The sequence below is a fragment of the Chelonia mydas genome, chromosome 7 (assembly GCF_015237465.2).
Source record: "Chelonia mydas isolate rCheMyd1 chromosome 7, rCheMyd1.pri.v2, whole genome shotgun sequence".
NCBI lineage: Eukaryota > Metazoa > Chordata > Testudines > Cheloniidae > Chelonia > Chelonia mydas.
The window spans coordinates 96484660-96504166 of NC_057853.1; the positions used below are offsets into that span (position 1 = coordinate 96484660).

At 37.6% G+C, this 19507-nt stretch overlaps 1 protein-coding gene across 11 annotated transcripts in view; it reads right to left on the minus strand.

The window, feature by feature from the left end:
- Positions 1-7989: 7989 nt before the first annotated feature.
- The window catches only part of JAKMIP3 (Janus kinase and microtubule interacting protein 3), a 145957-nt gene continuing 134439 nt past the window's right edge, over positions 7990-19507 (minus strand). For 10 of the 11 annotated variants that reach the window (XM_043551757.1, XM_043551756.1, XM_043551760.1 and 7 more), the window contains 7 exons: positions 18767-18832; positions 18212-18280; positions 18043-18120; positions 12919-13122; positions 12253-12318; positions 10274-10346; positions 9306-9442 (listed from right to left, as the gene is read on the minus strand). In XM_043551757.1, coding sequence (XP_043407692.1) covers positions 10296-10346; positions 12253-12318; positions 12919-13122; positions 18043-18120; positions 18212-18280; positions 18767-18832 — 534 coding nt within the window. In that variant the 3' untranslated portion in view covers positions 9306-9442; positions 10274-10295. Of the gene's footprint in view, positions 9443-10273; positions 10347-12252; positions 12319-12918; positions 13123-18042; positions 18121-18211; positions 18281-18766; positions 18833-19507 lie in introns of all 11 variants that reach the window. The other variant, XM_043551755.1, reaches the window with a different exon arrangement.

The window sequence follows — 19507 nt, forward strand, 5'->3', positions numbered from 1 at the left end:
CTGGAAACCCATTCTCCTTAACCCTTCTATTATTATTTGGAAACTTTTTTCCACTGCTGCAGCATTTGTTTAATCAACAAAGCATGTCAAGAATCAGTCATGTCATGTAGAAGTTCTCTAGTCTCTTGGTATGCTAAAATGTCTCTACCAGCTAAGTTTTCTTCTTCAGATGACAATCGCTATCCTGAAGACATTTAAAGCTTTCTGGTCTACAAAAACAAATATGACTAAACAGAACAAACAATAGTCTGTTGTGTGCCTCATACCAAGGACATCACAGAGAATCACTGGCAGATGGGAACAATCAATTCTTTACCAATAAATACTGTAACTGCCTCAAATGCAACAGCTGGGAAGAAGTGTAACAGATGTAAGGACCCTTTTAAATGGTAATTGAGGTTTTAACCCTGTATTTTATGAAGGCCTGACACACCCGAAATTGAGTCTTTCTGGAGGAGGAATAGCAATAGGAGCTCATTGTGCTGCGACAGGGTAAGTAGGCACTGCAAAGAATCTGCACCATTAATATGCACAACGTTTTACAGAACTTTAAATATGGAGGAATGCTTTTACTGGTGAATTTAATGTCATCATAAGTGAAAGGACATTTATAAACTGGACTTATACAAAATGGGCATAACAACAAACTACAATGGATGTCTATGTGACTACTGAGATATTTAAACAAATAAAACATTGTACCGGGGATTGTCTAGTAATGCTTTATCTGCCCAAGCACTGTAACAAGAAGAAATGGGCCTTAACCAAATATCAGATGTGAGCACCACTGAACTTCAGGAGAGTCTGGGTCTGCATCTGTGATTTGCAGTCCAGGTCCATCTTTAATTCTAGCAATAATAATACCTCTCTTGTTGTGCTTTTTTCCTGTGTGGCTCTCAAAGTACTGTATCTCAAGTAAAATAAAGCAACAATAGTTTTTCAGATCTTTTATTCCAGTCCTGACATCTTAGTTTCCAAAGAGATGAGGCAAAAATGATCTTGCCACAATCTTACTTTCACACCCAAGAAATAATGCAGAAAATAGTTTAGTAGAAGAGCTTCCAAAAATGTTTACAGTGTGGCTGGAAACTGACAAGAATTTTTCCCTGGTTTCAAGTTTTGTTACCAACTCAAAACTCAGACTAAGATTATGAAAATATTTGTTATTCTTTCTGAGTGATGCAGACTGGGGGTTTTGCAAAAACCTGGACTGAATAATGGTTTTGTGTTGTAACTGTGTGAAGTACATGGTGTCATAGTGGCTTTCCTAGGAAAACACACAAAACTCAGCACCATTTAGACTGAGTTTTACATTTATGTTTTGGGCTCATTTAACCCTGGAGTTCAAAGCAAAACTCATCATGGAATGAGAAACTGGACAGAAACCCAAAGAAAATGTCTGTACTGGCCCCTGTGTAGTGACACCACTGAGTTTCCAGTAGCTTCATTTAGAAGTGTCCGCTGCAGAATGTGCAAACTCCTGGACACAGCACATAGTGAGTGTAGAGGCAAAGTATGTGCTGCCATTTTCATCTTTGTTTCTAATTGAATGTGTGTTATTAGAACTCCCAGGGCAGTGCTTTCCAAGCGGGGTGCTGAAAAATACATGTACATGTTCTGTAATTTATTTAGACATGTATGCTCATCTCCTCTGTACTGGTCTGAAACAAGCCTCCATCCCGCACCTCGAGTTTATTTCACATGGTGACTTTTGTCTGGTTGCATTCAGCATTCTATACAATTTTATTATTTTTAAAAAATCAGTTGGAAGTACAGCTACATGACAATAGCTAGTAGAAATATTATCCATTAGCCTAGGGTGACCAGATGTCTTGATTTTATAGGGACAGCCCCGATATTTGGGTCTTTTTTTATATAGGCTCCTATTACCCTCCACCCCCTGTCCCAATTTTTCACATTTGCTGTCTAGTCACCGTACATTAGCCACATAGTGTACTACCCAAGTACAGACTTCAAAGCTTTAATTCCCAGACAGTTAGATATAATCAGTGTAGGATATACTAATGATCTGGGTATATAGACATCAACAATTCTAAAGAATAACATAGGATTATATTGTTTTTGAGAGAGACCCTCAATAAAATATTTTTGGTCTTGGCTGCTTAACATTTTAAGTACTATAGTTCATAGTCAATTAAAGTATGAAACTGCACATTTTTCAACTTTTGAATCATGTATTAGCCATTTAATTTTTCTATTTTGTTTTTACATATGTCAAGTTCAATTTAACAAACTGTCCTGTCAGTACCAAATACACCCTCACTAAAATAGTAAATAGCAATCTCTTATTTTATGAACTGAAACCTCTCCATGACCAAATAGCTTCCCCAGCTGTGCTTCAATTCTGCACTGTGCTTAAACTGTCCTCAAGCAATTCCTGCCTCAGGACCTTTATCTAATCTCATCTCTGGATGCTGTAAATTCAGGTCGGCATTGTCATCTCAATGCATTTACGTTTGTTTAAAACAGCTGAAACACTGAAGCAGAAGTATTTTGCAGCCAGACATCCTCTGCTTTTATACATATCAGCAGTTTTTTTTAATCTGTAGGAAAATGCTTTCAGAGTAATATAGTTCACATACTTTGAGCCAATTTCTGCTCTCTGTTGAGGTCAAAAAAGTTACTCAAGATTTACACCGGTGCAAAAGTGAGCAGAATTTGCCTGTGTAAAATAAGCCAGTTACAGCTATTTTTAAAAACAAAATGTATGGAAAGTTATATAATGAGTGCAACTGATAAGCTAATAAAGTGAAACTCAAGCCCTTGTAGTTCGGAAATTCCCCCATGCATAGGCACTGACTCTGTGGTTCAAGCACCCACAGAAAAAAATAGGTGATGCTCAGCACCCACAGGGCTGGTTATTCTTTTGCAGGCCCTGGCGCCAAGACTGTGGTCCCACCCCTCTGTTGTGCCTGCGCTCAGCCCCGAGGCTCCACCCCTACTTGGTATCTTCCCCTGAGGCCCCGCCCCCACTTGGCCTCTTCCCCCCGAGGCCCCACCTGCCATTCGCAAAGAGGGGAGGGGCACCCATCGGCAAAATCAAAAATTTCTGCCCGGCTTCCTAAAAACAACAACAAAATAATCACTTCTGGAAATGAAGACACAACAATAAAAGGAGCAATAAAAGACTGGACTGCTATAACTCTCTCTACTAAGAGCTATTCGTCATGGCCAAGCAGAAATTCCAGCTTGTCCAGCACATGGCAGCCTGCCTTCTACACAGGTCTAGTTGCAGAGATCACCTCTCACCAGTCCTCTGCAACATCCATTCACTCCCTCTTTCCCATCCAGGTCCAATTTCAAGCCCTGTGTGTGAAGGTACTATTTTGTTCATGTAAACTTGTGGGGTGTGTGTATGTGTGTGTGATTTCAGCTTACTGGGACCTGCTGAGGTTTAGCTCTGAAAATCTTATTTCATAAAGCATGTGTGTTTGTGTGTGGATGTGTGTCTGTGTCTTTGTATGTGTTATACATAATAGAGGGACAAGGTGGGTGAGATAATAAATTTGATTGGACCAACTTCTATTGGTGAAAGACACAGGATTTGAAGCTACACAGAGCTCTGTACATAATACACAGGCGCAGGTGCGCACATACACACACAGCTCAGTGCATTTAAGGCCAAGTTTCCACTGAGCTGTATACTTCCTTTGACTCTTAACAAGAATGGACTGTAACTACTTGCACATCACAATGAAAAGGTATCCCCAAGTAATTCATTTTTGTCAGCCAACTGGTATTTCAACAGATCCACTGGTTTATAAGATTGAAATGTAGGAAAATGAATAATTGTTTTTCTATGGCTGAACTACAATGGTTAGATTTTTGAGGAGTATTACTTGAAGGTATTTACCTACTTTGACTTGTACAAACAATACCTATCCTTACAGCTCTAAGATCTCAAGTACAATTTAAAATACACATTATGCAAAATAATTAAGACAACACAATCATCCTAAAACTCCAAACTATGTGACAAAGCAAGCAACCTGACAACACACAAAAGCAAAAAATATTGAACAGCTCATTTATTTTTTGGTTGTAGCTCCCTCCTGTGGCTGATTCTGATGATCAGTTCTACGTCTCGGAAACTACTCTAATGACACTCACCCTTTCCAGCTACCAAAACATGTCTCACTGTTTGTGGAGAATTGTCTGGCCTCATTTAAATTAACCAAAAGGGCTATAGTTGAGCTGTGCACCAAAATTTAGAAATGATGTATGGTTAAAGGCTCATTTCAGCATTTCAGCTCATTAAAGCTCTATTCACCAAAGCTCTCTACCAAAGGGAAAACGTAGTAGAGAATACATATTAGGAAGTCAAGCTAGATAACGAAGTAGAGTGGCAGCATTTCAGATAGTAATTTTTCAGTTTCCAGCAGAAATCTGAGAACATTTTGGTTTGGGATACTTGGGTTTTTGATGAAAAAATCAAAAATTTCCATGAAGAACAAACAGTTTTGGGGGAAAAAATAATTGAGTTTTGAAAATCCAACTTTTTGTTGAAAAATAGTTTCAACCAAAAATTTTCAAGAAGCCCGAATTACCTTTTGAGAGCATCTTGTATTTGCAACAGATGCAAATCTAATGAGATGATATACTAGTACCCATTTTATTGGTTATAGATATACAATGTACAGTAAAAGCTTTGTTATCCAGCACGAGGATGGAATGGGGGGCACTGGTTAGTCAAAAATTCCAGTTAACTAAGAGTTATACTTACCAATGGAATACCAATTTTCCAAGAATTAGAATACAATAAAATGAATAAAGTATAAAATAGTATACAGTACTCACCAATCCAGTAGTAGTACTGCACTGCAGAGTGGTTGGTTTCTTGAAGCACTTGGGTGTATACAGGTAAAGTTTTCTAGTAGGTTGTCTTATGACACTACATATCACTATGAGCAGCATATGGTGTACACCCAGATCACTAAAAATACACTTAACTCTAAGACTATACTGAGCATCATTTAATCTTTCTTTGATGATTCAGAAAGCACTTCAGGATCTTGCAGTGCCTCAAGGTCATCATTATCAATATCAATTATCATTGTAGATGTAGAAGGTGTAGGAGGCTGGACTGAATCTGTAATGACCCTATGACACACGCTGGAAGCTGCTTTTTTGAATAAATCCCTGCTTTCAGCTTGCTTACTTGTCTTCTGCCTCTTTTGCATAAAAGTAGAGTGCAGAATGTGCAATTGCATAACCTCCTGGGCAGTACACTCGTCCCAGGTACTAGATTGAAGATTTGTATTGGGAGATATCAGAAATGCCAGTTAATAGAGCTTTCTGGTTGATAAAGTGCCGGATAACACAGCTTTTAATGTATATTTATCACCAACCATAAGGATGTAAATGGGAATGCATATAAATGTATGAATGAGGAGATGTATGATTTGGGAATATTCACTGTTGTTAATCTAGATTAGTAGAAACACTTTTTTGCTGAGGTTACTTTATGGCTGAAGCCTTCATTTTTTCATTTAGCGCCAGAGCTGCTCATGTTAACATCCTTATACAGTAGCACTTGTTAAACATATATTGGGGTATAAATGCTATTACCCTCAATTAGCTTCAAGTTCTCTCCGCTGTAATCCACCTCCCATGTCTGCAATAACTAGGAAGCACAACAGTGCACAAACCTCAGAAAAGTTTGAGGGATAAGCAAAGTTTTGGGTTGACTAGAACCAGTTTTTCTTTGCTGTCCTTAGGAGTCCTTTCATCCCCCACCCCATTGCCACGTTTTACCTCAGTCACCCCAAGTTTCCTGGTAAACTGAAGTTCTAATCTGATTACACTGGATCTGAATTTTTTCCCTTATCCTACTTCATTGAGCTTCTCTTCATGTTTTGCCAAGCATATAAATCACATTGCTCTCATTGGCTGGCTGAGCATAATTTAGCAGTTGTGCTCTCACTGTCTTTAAGATGTTAGACTGCTAAATTTGAGACATATCAGCTCCTTTGGGACAACTGGACTGGCTTGTGAGTTCAAAGAAAATGATATAAAGAAGGTTACATTCATAAGAATGAACATGACAGCAATTTATGTACCTGTAACTATATGAGAACACTATGCATTACTAAATCTGATAGTACCAATTCAGAATGATCATTTATAACACTTCCTTTATGTCCCATGCAAATTGTCCTTACGCTCCCTTATCTGTTAGATTTTTTTTTTTAAGTTAAATAAATGGGACAAACCAATATCCTGCATCCAAACACCCTTAAACTTTGGGGAAATTCAAATCAAGATCTGATCTTTCTGCCTTGATTCCAACTCTTATTAAAAAACTAAAAGTAATTGAAAAAAATTACAAGTGGAGGGACTCATGGGTGAAATGGAAAGAGAAAATGCTTATATTTTTAGTCCTCTTCTGCTAATGGTGATATGATGGATTGCACAGTAATTGAGTTATAATCTATCATGATAAACTCATTGGAAACAATGATAATTAGGCAATAGTTTCTTCTAATGCTTCTGTATGGAGCTGGGTGGCAAGTATTTTTACCATTTTGAAAGATTTTTTGAGATGGCAAAAGAATTTCCCATCCCAAAAGTGGACAAAAAGTCAAAAATCTCAAAAATGTTTGCAAACTGATAATCTTGAAAACATTTCTGGTTTGGGTCAATCAAAATATTTTGTTTGATCCTTGTGGAACATTTCATTCAGTTTTTGACCTTTTTTAAAAACAAAACCCTTTTTAGCATAAATTAACCTAATTTTTAAAAGAAAATTGATATATGAAAGTGTCAAACCGGATGTTTTCACAATTTCAAAACTTTTTTTTGAGAAATGTTTTGAATCAGTAGTATCACTGAAACTGACCCTTTATCATACAATTTTGGTTCAGTGATTCAGCATTTTTCTGATTAAATAAGTTTCATCAGAAAATTCCTGACCATCTGATAAGAGCTGTGCAAACTGACAAGCTCAGTGCAAAATGGGTTCACAAAGTTTTGCATAAACCTGGTTTCCACAGTTCACAGGATCCAAAGTTTGAAATAGATTGTGTGTGAATTAGCATGACTTTCCCCATTATGAACCCAAAAGCAAGGTTTGGTTTTGAGTGACGCATATTCACTCAGATGCATTCTAAATGGCTTGGCAGAACCAAAATCTGGGCACTAGCTCTAATGCAATGACTGAACTCTGAACTCACGAAAACAAATTTCATCTTGTAGAACTGGAATACCATGACGTGAGCTAGATATAAAACAATAATGAGTCAGTTCCCACTTTAGTATGCAAAAGAAGTATGTAGGCATTATTGCGATTACTCTGCTTACGACTACTTCATCACACCAATGAACTGTAGAGCTGGCCAAAAAACAGTAAAATTTTTTCAGGGCTATAGAGTCAGTCTCTGTCGCTCTCAATCTATGCTGTTGGAGCTGTTCTACTGTGTATAAATAATTAAATATTCACTGGGCCAGGGACAAAGAGAGAGAGCGAGCGAGAAAGAGAGAGAGAGACTGACTTCTAGAGCCCACTGGTTAAGGCACTCACCTGAGATGTGGGACACTCCCTTCAAGTCCCTTCTCTGAATCATGCAGCACAGACTTGAAACAAAACCAATTTCAAATAATTTTGTGGTTGAACTTAAACAACAGGCACAGTTCTCTTCTTGATAAGCATACAAATAACTAAGCACCAGCATAAGTAACTCCACTAAAGAAAAGCTGTGTGAAAGTGTTAAACAGATATGCATTATTTAGGAAATTTTCAGTCTTTTATATCCCAAAAGGAAACAACTATTCGCTTCTGTTACATGTATATGATTGTCTGTGGGTTTGTACAAATTTGATAGTCTTTGATCATTTTAAAAGTATTTTTGATTAAGAGGAAACATGGATCTAGAGAATAAAATGATCATTTGTTATTTATTACACTGAAATATAATACATCAGCCACTGCCTAAAATGAAATGTGGATACATAACATTTACAACAAATACTGATCAGGTCAGAATTTCCTCTATATTGTACTTAAAACAATGTTGGCTTGAATAAGGACTGCAGGATCAAACCCTATTCTTGTGCTTACAAAAGTGTAAGCAAATCAATGATCTGCTAAGACATTTCTTCTTACCTTTCAGTAACTTCTTTAGTTTTGCTTTCTCGGTTATGCTTCCAAAAGAATAGGTACAGTTTCTTCATCATCTCTCTGCTCCCTATTTTAGACACACAGCAGTTGTGGAAAAGGCCAGATGAGATGCTTTTTATATATTCATTGGTAAATCCAGATTTTGGCACTTTGTTTCAATTTCTCTTGTTACTTTTTGGTGAAGTACATTTGTGTGCTTTCTTTCAGAGTCTTTCCTTTGTGCATCTTTCTAAAGAAGACAATTTTTTTTCATTTTTCTGACATTTAAATCCAAGAGATACAATCAGGGATTCCCACCTTCCTTGCTTGTTCTTTCTTTTCTCAAATTAATCAAATCTTCGTTTTTTACACACATGCCCACCTTCCAGCATTCTGGACATTCAGATCAGTGACAACACATTTTCACTTCTATTCCCTTCACAGGTTCAAAGTTTCCATGGGACGCTGTTGAATGCTTCATCTTCATTGAGGAACTTAAGTGCATTATACGTTATTGTGCCATTTTTCTCTTAGTGTTACAGAGCATAGTTTACTGAAACTTCAGAACAAAATGAAACCACATTCTGAAGGTTCAGAACTTTGTAGACACACCTCCCCACCATCATTAAGTGCTTGGGATATTCAACAAACCATTATACATACCCTGTGCTATGGAAAAGAAATACATTCTTCTGAAATTATCAGATGAATTAGTTCTACTTCCCATCAACTGAAGGAAAAACATTTCGGAATACAATGCTTCATTTCATTCACATTTATGTTTTCATCATAGACTAGTCTGGAACTCTTTGTAAAATCTTCCTTCAAGACATGTATTTAAATAACTACAACTAACACATATACATGAGTGATGTATAAAACAGGACATGATCACTTCTTTACAGAAGCAGTTTACTACCTGCTTAGCAGGGAACCACAATATATTCACTTTATCTGAATTAGTATACTGCTTTTTATGTAAAGCTGAAAGTTGTTTCAAGCAGCAGAGACAGGGCTTCCTTTAGAGAAGCCTGTAATTGTTAATATATTTTTTTAAATTTTTTTTTGGCTTTCTTAGACAGTTCTAATTCTAGCTTATAAAAATGTACAGCCATAGACTTCAGAAGAGTAGACTCCACTTTAAGAAACTCCCATAAATCCTAATTCATTGTCTAACAGGGTCAAAAAGATTATATTTTCAGTCTTCAGTGACAAAATATATATTTGGGCTTCTGGAAATCGTAATGTCTTCTTTTTTATTTCACCTTGGTAACCAATGCTGTCTTGCTCAATAAGAATATAAGTATTTCTAGCTTCCTCAGTAGTCTGAAACAAGAACATTTTCAAAGACATGGGATCAAAGGAAAGTATATCCAGGGAAAAAAAATAACATGCATAAAATATCTATAAGGTTCACATTCACAATCTATGATAACTTAAACTAGACTATTCATATAATAAAGGATTTGCATTACATTTTATTGAAATATTATGTACAGTAGGAATTGTCCCATACAATGCTATCAACTAGATGATGGTATCCAACAAATATTTCCCATTATTTCCTTAAAGACATGGTCACACTCAATAGAATGGAAAATTTACATTCAAATAATGTAAGGGCCCTGAGACACAATCCTTTTAAAGGAAACAATTTCTGGCAGTTAGATCTGAAAATATAACAAGACTACAGAAGTGGCTCAGCTTAAACCAAACTCTGCATCATGCAAGCCTAGCTGGATACTGAAAATACATAATGGATTATTATTCAATAAGATTATTGAATAATGGCTAGCTACAGCAACTTTTTCATGCCAGAATATAATCTGCCATCATGGGAATACTGATAAACTGACATTATTTTTCAATTTTCTAGCAATTTAGTGGTGTTGTTTTTACATCTTTAGTGCCTTCCTTGTCCTTCCCTCTGCATGGAGAAATCTTAAATTAGAGTTTGTTCAGCCTATATACAGAGACCATTTAAGGATGCCTTATTCTTTTCCATACATTTCAAATTCTTTAGATATTTCCATTATCAAGTGACTCCTTGGTGACCTGATGACACTACAGATCCAGCCTGTATAGTGATAGCAGAGCACTGAAGGTTGACAAGAACTGGACCAGAAACAGGAGATAATCAGCAAACAAAATACTTACCATCTGTACGTGGGCTGATGAACTATGACCAAAGAATGAAAGCTAAAGAGAAAAATAAAAACAAAAATAAAAACTGAAAAGGAAATAGGGGAGGAAGGAGAAAAGGAAAGAAGGAAAGAAAGAAAGAGAAAAAGAATTTACAGTGTGTCTAGTGAGAAATAAGCCATGGTTACAGACAAGAGGAAGGCAAAACTATCATTTGAAAAAAGAAAAGGAGTACTTGTGGCACCTTAGAGACTAACCAATTTATTTGAGCATAAGCTTTCATGAGCTACAGCTCTCTTCATCGGATGCATACGGTGGAAAGTGTAGAGCTCAAATAAATTGGTTAGTCTCTAAGGTGCCACAAGTACTCCTTTTCATTTTTGCGAATACAGACTAACACGGCTGTTACCCTGAAACCTGTCATTTGAAAGGAGGAGAAATAAGTAGCGATGGGGGAACTTCCAAAGGTTCAGAGTCTCTGACTGCTCAGCTGAACCTCTTGAGTCTGCAAAACTGAGCAGAATCTCATGAGATTTCCTGCACATATGCATCCTGTCCAGGCTGGAAGCAAGAAGGTCAGGAATAAACGGGGGGGAAGAAGGGGGATGGGAAAGGCAGTTAACTCTTTTGAACCTTCACAAACGGTTTTCTTTAGGTTTGGTTCTAGTTTTGGGTGAAAGTTCAGATAAATTGCTATTGTATATGAGCTGATTCACCCATTCCTAGAAATAAATGCTTTTACTGTGGTTTATTATACTTTTAGGGTAAAAATCACCAGGTAGTGCAAGACCTGAGCAAGGCCCTCTCTGTCATGAAACACCTGATATTCCCCTGTGTTGAGTGGAGTAGAAGGATGACAGGTGAAGTGGTTAGGAGGGGAGCCTCTGAATCTCCTTATATGCTGGGATATGAACCTCATGCCAACTCCAAATGTGCCAGGATGAAGGAGTGCTGATGTCAGGCTGAGAACAGTGTGTTTGGAACCTTCACATAGGAGATATGCACAGCAACACCAAAGGCTTGAGAAGTGGCTGTAAAGGTGATGCTGTGCAATCCCCTGACCTGCTTCCAAGTTAGATAGGTTCCCCCAACCAAATCTGCACAGTTTGCCACACCAAACCCATGTACTAGACGTCTGTGTAGGGTGAAGAAGGAAAAATCAAACTGCAACCTTGGAGCATTCTTTCCCGGAAGAGTTTATTTTTAAATGCAAGATGCCCCCTTCCATGCTCCAGCATTAGCTCATTCTGCTATAAACAGAGGCAGCCTGGAAGTGATACATGCCAGACACTGTGCTAATACATCTCCTCAGATATCTTCTTGCTTTTTAAGCTCATGAGTTTATTTGAAATTATTATTAATTTTTTATTATTTATTTACACTATAGTAGCACTTAAAATGTGCATGTGCTAGGTGCTTCCCAAACAGAGAGAAAGACAGTGTCTTCCACAAAGAGTTTATGATCTAAAACCTCTCTCACATTGGTACAAGTTCCAATAAAATGACAACTGATTTGAAACTTTGCCCGAAACTCAAACCATCCCAATATCTGACAAGGTCCAGTAAACTTGTTTGTTTCTATCCTCATATGTTTCTGCACTTCCTGTTTTCAGCCAGGACTGGAAGCCCAAGTATTGAAATACCTGGGGAAAGGCCTCTGTCATTGTGCTTTCCATCCAAACAGAATGCAGAGAACTGGTGAGAATAGGCTTTCCAGACCAAATAGCCATGGTTAAGTTTGGATAATCGTCAGAAATGCATCACCATTTCAGATGTTTAACTGAAGAAAGCCTCAGTTTTTAGAGGTTTGTCCATCTTGTACACGAGATTTTGCAATAATACCATCTACACCAACAGTGCAAGAGTGACTCAACATTACAAGAACATTTATTTGCAACTTTACTTTCTTGATAAAGTTATTTTCTTAAGATATATGCATATATAGCCACATATATGTATATCTTATCATTGATGTTTCATTTATATTACCATACCTTTTCTTCCAATTCTTTTATCTGTCTTTTTTGACCTTCAATTCTTTCTTCTAGCTCCTTAATTCTCTGTAAGATGTAAACCATAAAACAATGTGTTAGTAACAAAGTTTTCTGAACTGGGGAAAGTGTCTTTTTTTAAAAAAAAGGAGACTGTAACTGATATTCTGTGGTTGCAAACTGATTTTTGTTTTCATTTGTAGATTTGTCCTGATCTAATACAATGACTGTATGAAAGAGACATTGAAAAACAAACACAGGGCTCATATTGGGGATATAACCCCACGAATAAGAATCTGGCCCAAAAGCTGAAGGTTATGAATGAGGTTTTCAAAACTTCCTAAGTGATTTGGATGCCCTATATAAATGTAAACAAATAGGAAACTGTGTGTCTAAATCCCCCAGGCGACATTGAAAATCTCAGCCCTTACTTTTAACTTCATCCAGACACATTTGGTTGCTGGCAAAGGAACTGGACAAGAACTAAAGGAAACATTTGATTCACAAAGCTGAAATATATACTGATCCTCATTCAATATACTAAAATAATAATTCTTACCTCTTATATAGAAGTAAAAGAAGCAGCACAGCCAAGAAGAAAGGGACAGAGATCACCTATTAATTATGCTTAAAAACGAAGGAGACAAACATCTTTGTACCAATGTGTACCTGCTGTGCATGTTGAATGAGCTCCATTCTTTCACGCAGAATCTGGGCATCTCTCTCTCGGAGTTCACTCATAACTTGACGTTTCCATTGCTCTACAGCATTCTTCAGCTTGCTTTTCTCCTCTTCCGAAAGAATTTCAGACATTTTGGCTCCAGCTTCCTGCTGCAGGGCATCATATAGCATGGCTTCTAATTCCAGAATTTGCTAGACAAAACCAAAATAAGGCAGTTAGCTTATCCTTTTCTCTTACAGGTGGGCCGAGGATTTTGTCAACGTTATTGAGAGCATGGCTTGTTCCAAGCAGTGACACAACTGGAAGTTATACAGGCAGACTCAGTGCTGAACCACCGGAGAAGCACAGCACAAAAAGCATAGCCCATCAGGAAGGGAGCAAAGATTCCTTTAAGCCACCTTCTTGTTGCCTGGACTCTGGGCTGCAGTGACAGCCAAAAAGATCCCCAGTGCAAGTTACAGCAGCCCCAGGGACTGCTCTCACTTGCAGCAGCCTCCACACACCTGCCTTTGTGCAGCCCAGAATCATGGTAGTACTGAATACTACAGGCATGTGCTACCCCTTACACTGGGGCACCCAGTGCTATACCCCTTACACTGTTGAGCCAGCAGAATTGTCCCTGACTCTATATCTCCTCTATGTCTCTGTACACTGCTGGAGTGGTGTACAGGAGCCAGGACTTGGGCACAATCAGCCCCACAGCTTGTTCCTGAAATAAGAATTTACATTCAATTACTTAACACTGTAAGGTTTCCAGATATTAAATGTGTATATTCTAGCCTCTTCCAATGTATAGATGTCCAATTGATGTCAATGAGAGTTTGGTACAAAGAGTTAAGGGAGAATTTAACCCTAACATATAGTAGGAAAGGCACAAGGTTACAGTCCAGTACAAGGACATTACTGTATGTATAATGAAAACTAACTTCCACTTAATGTCAGTGCTTGAAGTCAATAGGAACTGTTTAAGTACTGCAGGATTGGATCAGAATTGTAATAAACAATGGTAACATCTTCCTTTATAGGATACACAGACAGACCCAAACTTTGACTTTCCTTCATATAATTTTCATCTAATTCTTTTCATGAGTATATTTTATTTTTAAATAATTGCTTCACCTCTTTGTCAAACAAATCAAAAGTCTGCATCCTCACAGCCATCTTATCAACATCGTGTAACATCATGAAAACAGCTAAGCTATGGAAACTCCATTTCAGTTTTGAGGTTCTAAGGGGTTATTAATATTACAAACAAGGTTGGGAAATGTCCCTGTGTTAAACGGTAAACACTGTTCTCCTACCTTGATGATGTATTTTTAAAATGTAATTTTTGTTGTTCAGACACAGATTTGGTTATAAACACTGTGAAGAAAATATTTCCTTCACTGATTCTAGCAGGAAATGTTTTTCTTAAAGGAGCAATATATAAAAAGAACAAGTGGCCTGACTTGTGTAATTAATAAACCCGTGAGATGGCGTATTCACTTTTCATCCACTGTTTGCTTTAGTTTTTTATATTTCATTCAAACTGAAGACAGAAAATAGACTGGTCAGTTTTATTTTTTGCTCTCCTCTGTTTCCTGTCACTTTCACTTTCTCATGCCTGCACTAGTACAGGCCCCATGTTTTGGTTGCAGGGAGTTATTTAAATCCCAGCAGAAAAACATGTTCATAGAGGTTTGGTGTGGACACGAAAACAAGGAGACCTAGACACCATAATATGATGAATTTCAGAGGGTACAACTTTATTTAAAAACGATTACCTCACCAGGGTAAGCACTTCAAACTACCCAGCAGGGTGGTTCCAGTGCAGGTGTCAACTGGCACCAGCTGCCCCCGTGGACTATAAATCTCTGGGTAAGTGTGACGGTCATGCCCCTTTATGCCCTCAGGCCCGCCATAGGACCCTGCCTGGAAACCAGAGTCCTGACCTGCTCCCCTCCTCCTCAGTGGAGGCAGGAGAATTAAGATGAGGGGTCCCACAAGCTGCACAAGATTTAGCGGTTTATCCTGTCACCATGCAATGCTATGCTCAGATTCAAGGCCCAGGCAGCCCACTGGGTTATGGGACCTGACATCGGACCCTTTCTAGCATATCAACTGACAAATCTGAGACAACTGTAACTTAAATCCCCAACCCAGACCTGCTGGATTCTGGGTGAAAGGTGAAAAAACTCACACAGCAGTTTGCCAATCATGCCATATGGGAAAAATCTCTTCCAGACGCCGAAACTGGTAATCACCCTTGACCCCAGCATCACTACATATCCCGCAATAGATTAAGGGTGGGGAGCCCACAACAGCTATCCCGCCAAGGCAGAAAGCTGACATGACCCCTCTTGACCTCCACAACCACTGTTCAGGAGCCACGTTCCAAACTAAAAGATATATTCAAAAACCAAGAATTTGTGTGAGGTTAGTCCAAGTGTAGCCTCATTAGTATTTCAGTGGGGGATTTGTAAAGACAAAAAGAGAGTTAGATGCTCAACTCCTGTTGGCTTTCACTGGGAGTTGGCCACTACACTCCAATTTGTGCCTTTGAAACTCTCCTCATAACACTACCACCACAGACAAGATCAGGAAGGGACCAGAAACATGAGGAGAAAAGTGTCTCATTTCGGAATTGTATTATAAACCTTTTCTCCCTAATGATTCGATTTCTCAGCTTATCATTTTCCCAAGTAGCTGGCATGGGATATATTGTGTAGCTAGGTTTGGAGAATCTAGCTATGGGCATAAGCGCTAGAACTAGGGGTGCTGCCGGACCCACGCCTTGAAGTGGTTTCCATCATATACAGGGTTTACAGTTTGGTTCAATGGCTCTCAGTACCCCCACTATAAAAATTGTTCCAGCATCCCTGGCTATGGGAAAGATCTATTAGGTTATCTAGTCCATATCTCTGCCAATGCAAAATTATTCCCTATTGTACATTTACTAGTGCTTTTTCCCATCTACTTTTAAATCTCCCATATGCAGGTGTGGGGATGGTGTTCCATCACTTTGTTTGGGAGAGTATCATATAGTCCAATAGATCTCACTGTCAGGAAATTTTTTCTGATGCTCAGGGTACATTTTTGCTTTTCTCAGATTCATTCCATTGCTTCATATTATACACTCCATTTTGCTATTCTAAATAATGCCTCTCTCTCCTTAGTATATATACTCTCCAAATTCCTGTAGATCTATGTCCTCACTCAGTTATTGCTTAGGATAGATAGATTAATAGATAAATAAATAAATAGATAGATAAATAGACTGATTTATACTGAAAGCTTGCGTGTTTATAGATAGATAAGATCTATCTATCTGTCCAGCCCACCAATTATTTTTATTGCTCTTCTCTACATTTCCACTAATTTGTCAATATTTTTATGAATAGCAATGGGACGTAAAGTGCTGAACAGACAGTATTAGGAAGCTGGAAGTACTGAATAGCTACACAATGCCTTGCTGTAGCCAGCCTACCAACCGCTAGATTTTTTGGTGGGATTATACACAGATAATGGAGAGGGAATGGTGCACTCACCAGGAATAAAAGTATTCTATGACTCCCTGGTAAAGCTTCATTCTCTGTTAAGTTAAATGGGTAAATGGTTGATTTGGGAAGATTTCCATATTTAAATTAGTCTCTGAAGATAAAACAGATGAAGCAACATTGTTCTGTCTATGATAATTCTGCACTGCATTCTGTATACATTAGGTTCAGTCTGCAGGGACTTTTCATTTCATGCATCATTACATAATCCCAGATACATAGAATTCTGCATATGGCACAAGAGTGAGCAAAGATGAGCTCTGACCAGCTGGATAGTGGACACCAGATAAGTTAGTTGCTAAACTATATTTATTTTCTCCAGAGATGACTACAGAGACTTCTGAGGCTTGCAATATTACAGTGCCTTCCATGACCTCTGTAGATCTTCCATCTCTGAGATATTCCTTCCCTGCAGTTAAGACAGATTGCATTGGGTGAATGCAATAGCTGACTCACAATATGCTCAACTGTGCTCAGAAATAAATAGCACCAACACACTAACTTTCTTCCTATTGCAAGATGCCGGTGGTGTCACTAATAATTTCTTTAGTTCGTTTTATGCTGTGGGAAGTTTGAGGACTCTGTGAAGAGAAAGGAGTTATTGACAATGCCAATCAATCTTCCCCCTCTTTACTACTATGACCACTTTCAGAGGACTTTAGAAATAGGGAGCTGTTTTAGAACTGCTTATTATATGCAGTTCTTGACCAGGGATCATCTCCATGTTGTGCACGGAAGTTAGTCCCAAGAAAAGCTGAGCACTTGGCAAGATCAAGCTCTTAAAAAAACCCAGAAGGACTATAAAGTGTATTGAATAAAAGCTCCCCCAAATGTTCTCACACCATTGCATGTATTAGACATTCAAAAGAAGGACTGAAATATTCTTCTCAGCCATTAGAAGACATGACCATGTCCAAGATATAAATAATTCCCAAAGCGCAGGAAAAAGCTACAACTGTGCAAAATATTGGTATAAATATTTACTTCATAAATATGTTTAGCTAGTTTTTCGGGTAATGAGAATCTATAGGTACAGCTGTAAATAAGACCACAATTGTAGGAAACTGTTTACTGAGTAAGTAAAGTGGTCAAATTTAGGGGTCAGGATTAGTGAATATATGCTAGGTAAACCTGACAGAAACTCAACATCTGTCCTAATGTAGATGCAGGGTATACCTATTTTAGCTAGGTGATTTGTAGCCTAGGTTCCTGGGACAAACCCTGAGATAGAAGATTTATTTTTGGAGGGAAAAGAGAATACTCACAAAATATTGTTCCATCAGTTGCAAACTAGAATCTCAGCTATGTTAAACTGTTTCTACAATACAAATTAATAAATAACAACAACATATGATAACTCAGGCTCTGATCTCGCAAAGAGCACCATGCAAGCACAAGGTTTGCCCATATGTAGCTCATTGCTGGATCAAGGTCTAAATAATTCACTTACAATTAAATTTAGCTACTCTTCCAGCCACTTGAACTCAATAGAGTTCTGTATGCAGAAGGACTGTAGGATTATATAAAGTAATTTATTAAAGGTAGCATAGGTCTACCAAGACTGACTTTCCTTACCTTGTGTGCTTGATCCAAAGACTGTTTCCTGTAGTCAAGTTCATCATCCAAGTAGCCCTTTTGTTTACTAAATAGCTCCTAAGGATGTAAAGAAGACTAGGTTATCTCAATTACTTTAGCAACAACTTGAATGACTGTTCTTTTATTGTCAAAACACTCCCTATAGTACCTTTTCATTCTCAAGATCTAACATCTTTTGCTGTAGTGCAGATTCTGTCACTTCTATCTGCTGTAGCCACTGTATACAAAAGATAACAAGAGATTAAGTCCTAAATCTTGATAGATCAGTTTCCAGAGTCAAAATGGCAGCACACGGCTTCTGCCAAAGAGCATGTTCTTCTACTAAAATTTTATTACAGCTCTAGCATACCATATGAGATACATTTAATTTAAAGCCACTAAGGGGCGCAGGTATCAAGCACATTAGATAATTACTATATAAATTGATGATTTGGAGATGGACACTTTTCCAAAGCCTTGCAATATATCTTTTATAACTCAAATGACATTAATATAAATTATGGTGCTGTCTGAACATTATCTTTATATATTTTTCCCTCATAAATTACTAAGTTTTACAAAAGCATAATTGTGCTTAAAAAATTCTATCATTTTGTGAAGAAACAATTATTTACATTACCAATGTGCTCAAGTCAACTCATTCGGAGATGGGTAAAACTTTGTATGACATGATTTCACTTACTAGGGATGTATATGTTTTTACCTTTTCAGCCAGCGTCAGAACTGTCCTTGCTTGTATGACAACTACTTGTTCCTCGTTGGTCAGATTCTGCAACAAAAGGAGAATATAATTACAATAAACCTCACTGCCTTGGTATTGGTTTTGGGCAGCACTTGCATTAAATATATAAAAACTGAAATACTCTCCTTGAATATTACATGAAATAAAAATTCATATTTTAATATACAATATGGTTGTAATTTTTAAAGTTAATCCTGAGTTGTTACAGTAAAAAACTGTATTTCCTAGAAATTCTCATACACAATAATGTAATTCTAATTCTCACCTAATTCTCCTTAAAAGCTTCACACTTACCAACAAACTGTTGGCACATCAAAAACCAGCTGATTTTTATTAAGTGGCACTGTTTCCTTTCTTTTCCCAACTGGGGATAACGGCAAAATTACACAAGACAACACATAGTAAAGGAAAGAAAAGAAGCAAAAGTGAAAGTCCCAAAAGTGTTTGTTGCTGAAAATGTCTAATTAAAAACTTTTTTTTACTTCAGATTTTGATTAAAAGTGAACACACTGTCAATATGCATGTGTGTGTTTATTGCTGCCAATCTTTAAATTATTACAACTACACTTACGAACTGTGAATGAAAACTAAAATATTCATGGATTTGAAATGGTTAGAATTTTGCATCTTATCCAGCTGGCAAGTTATTTTTATGCTTTTGCCTCTATTGCAAAAGCCTTAACAGACCACATTCTTTGCCAC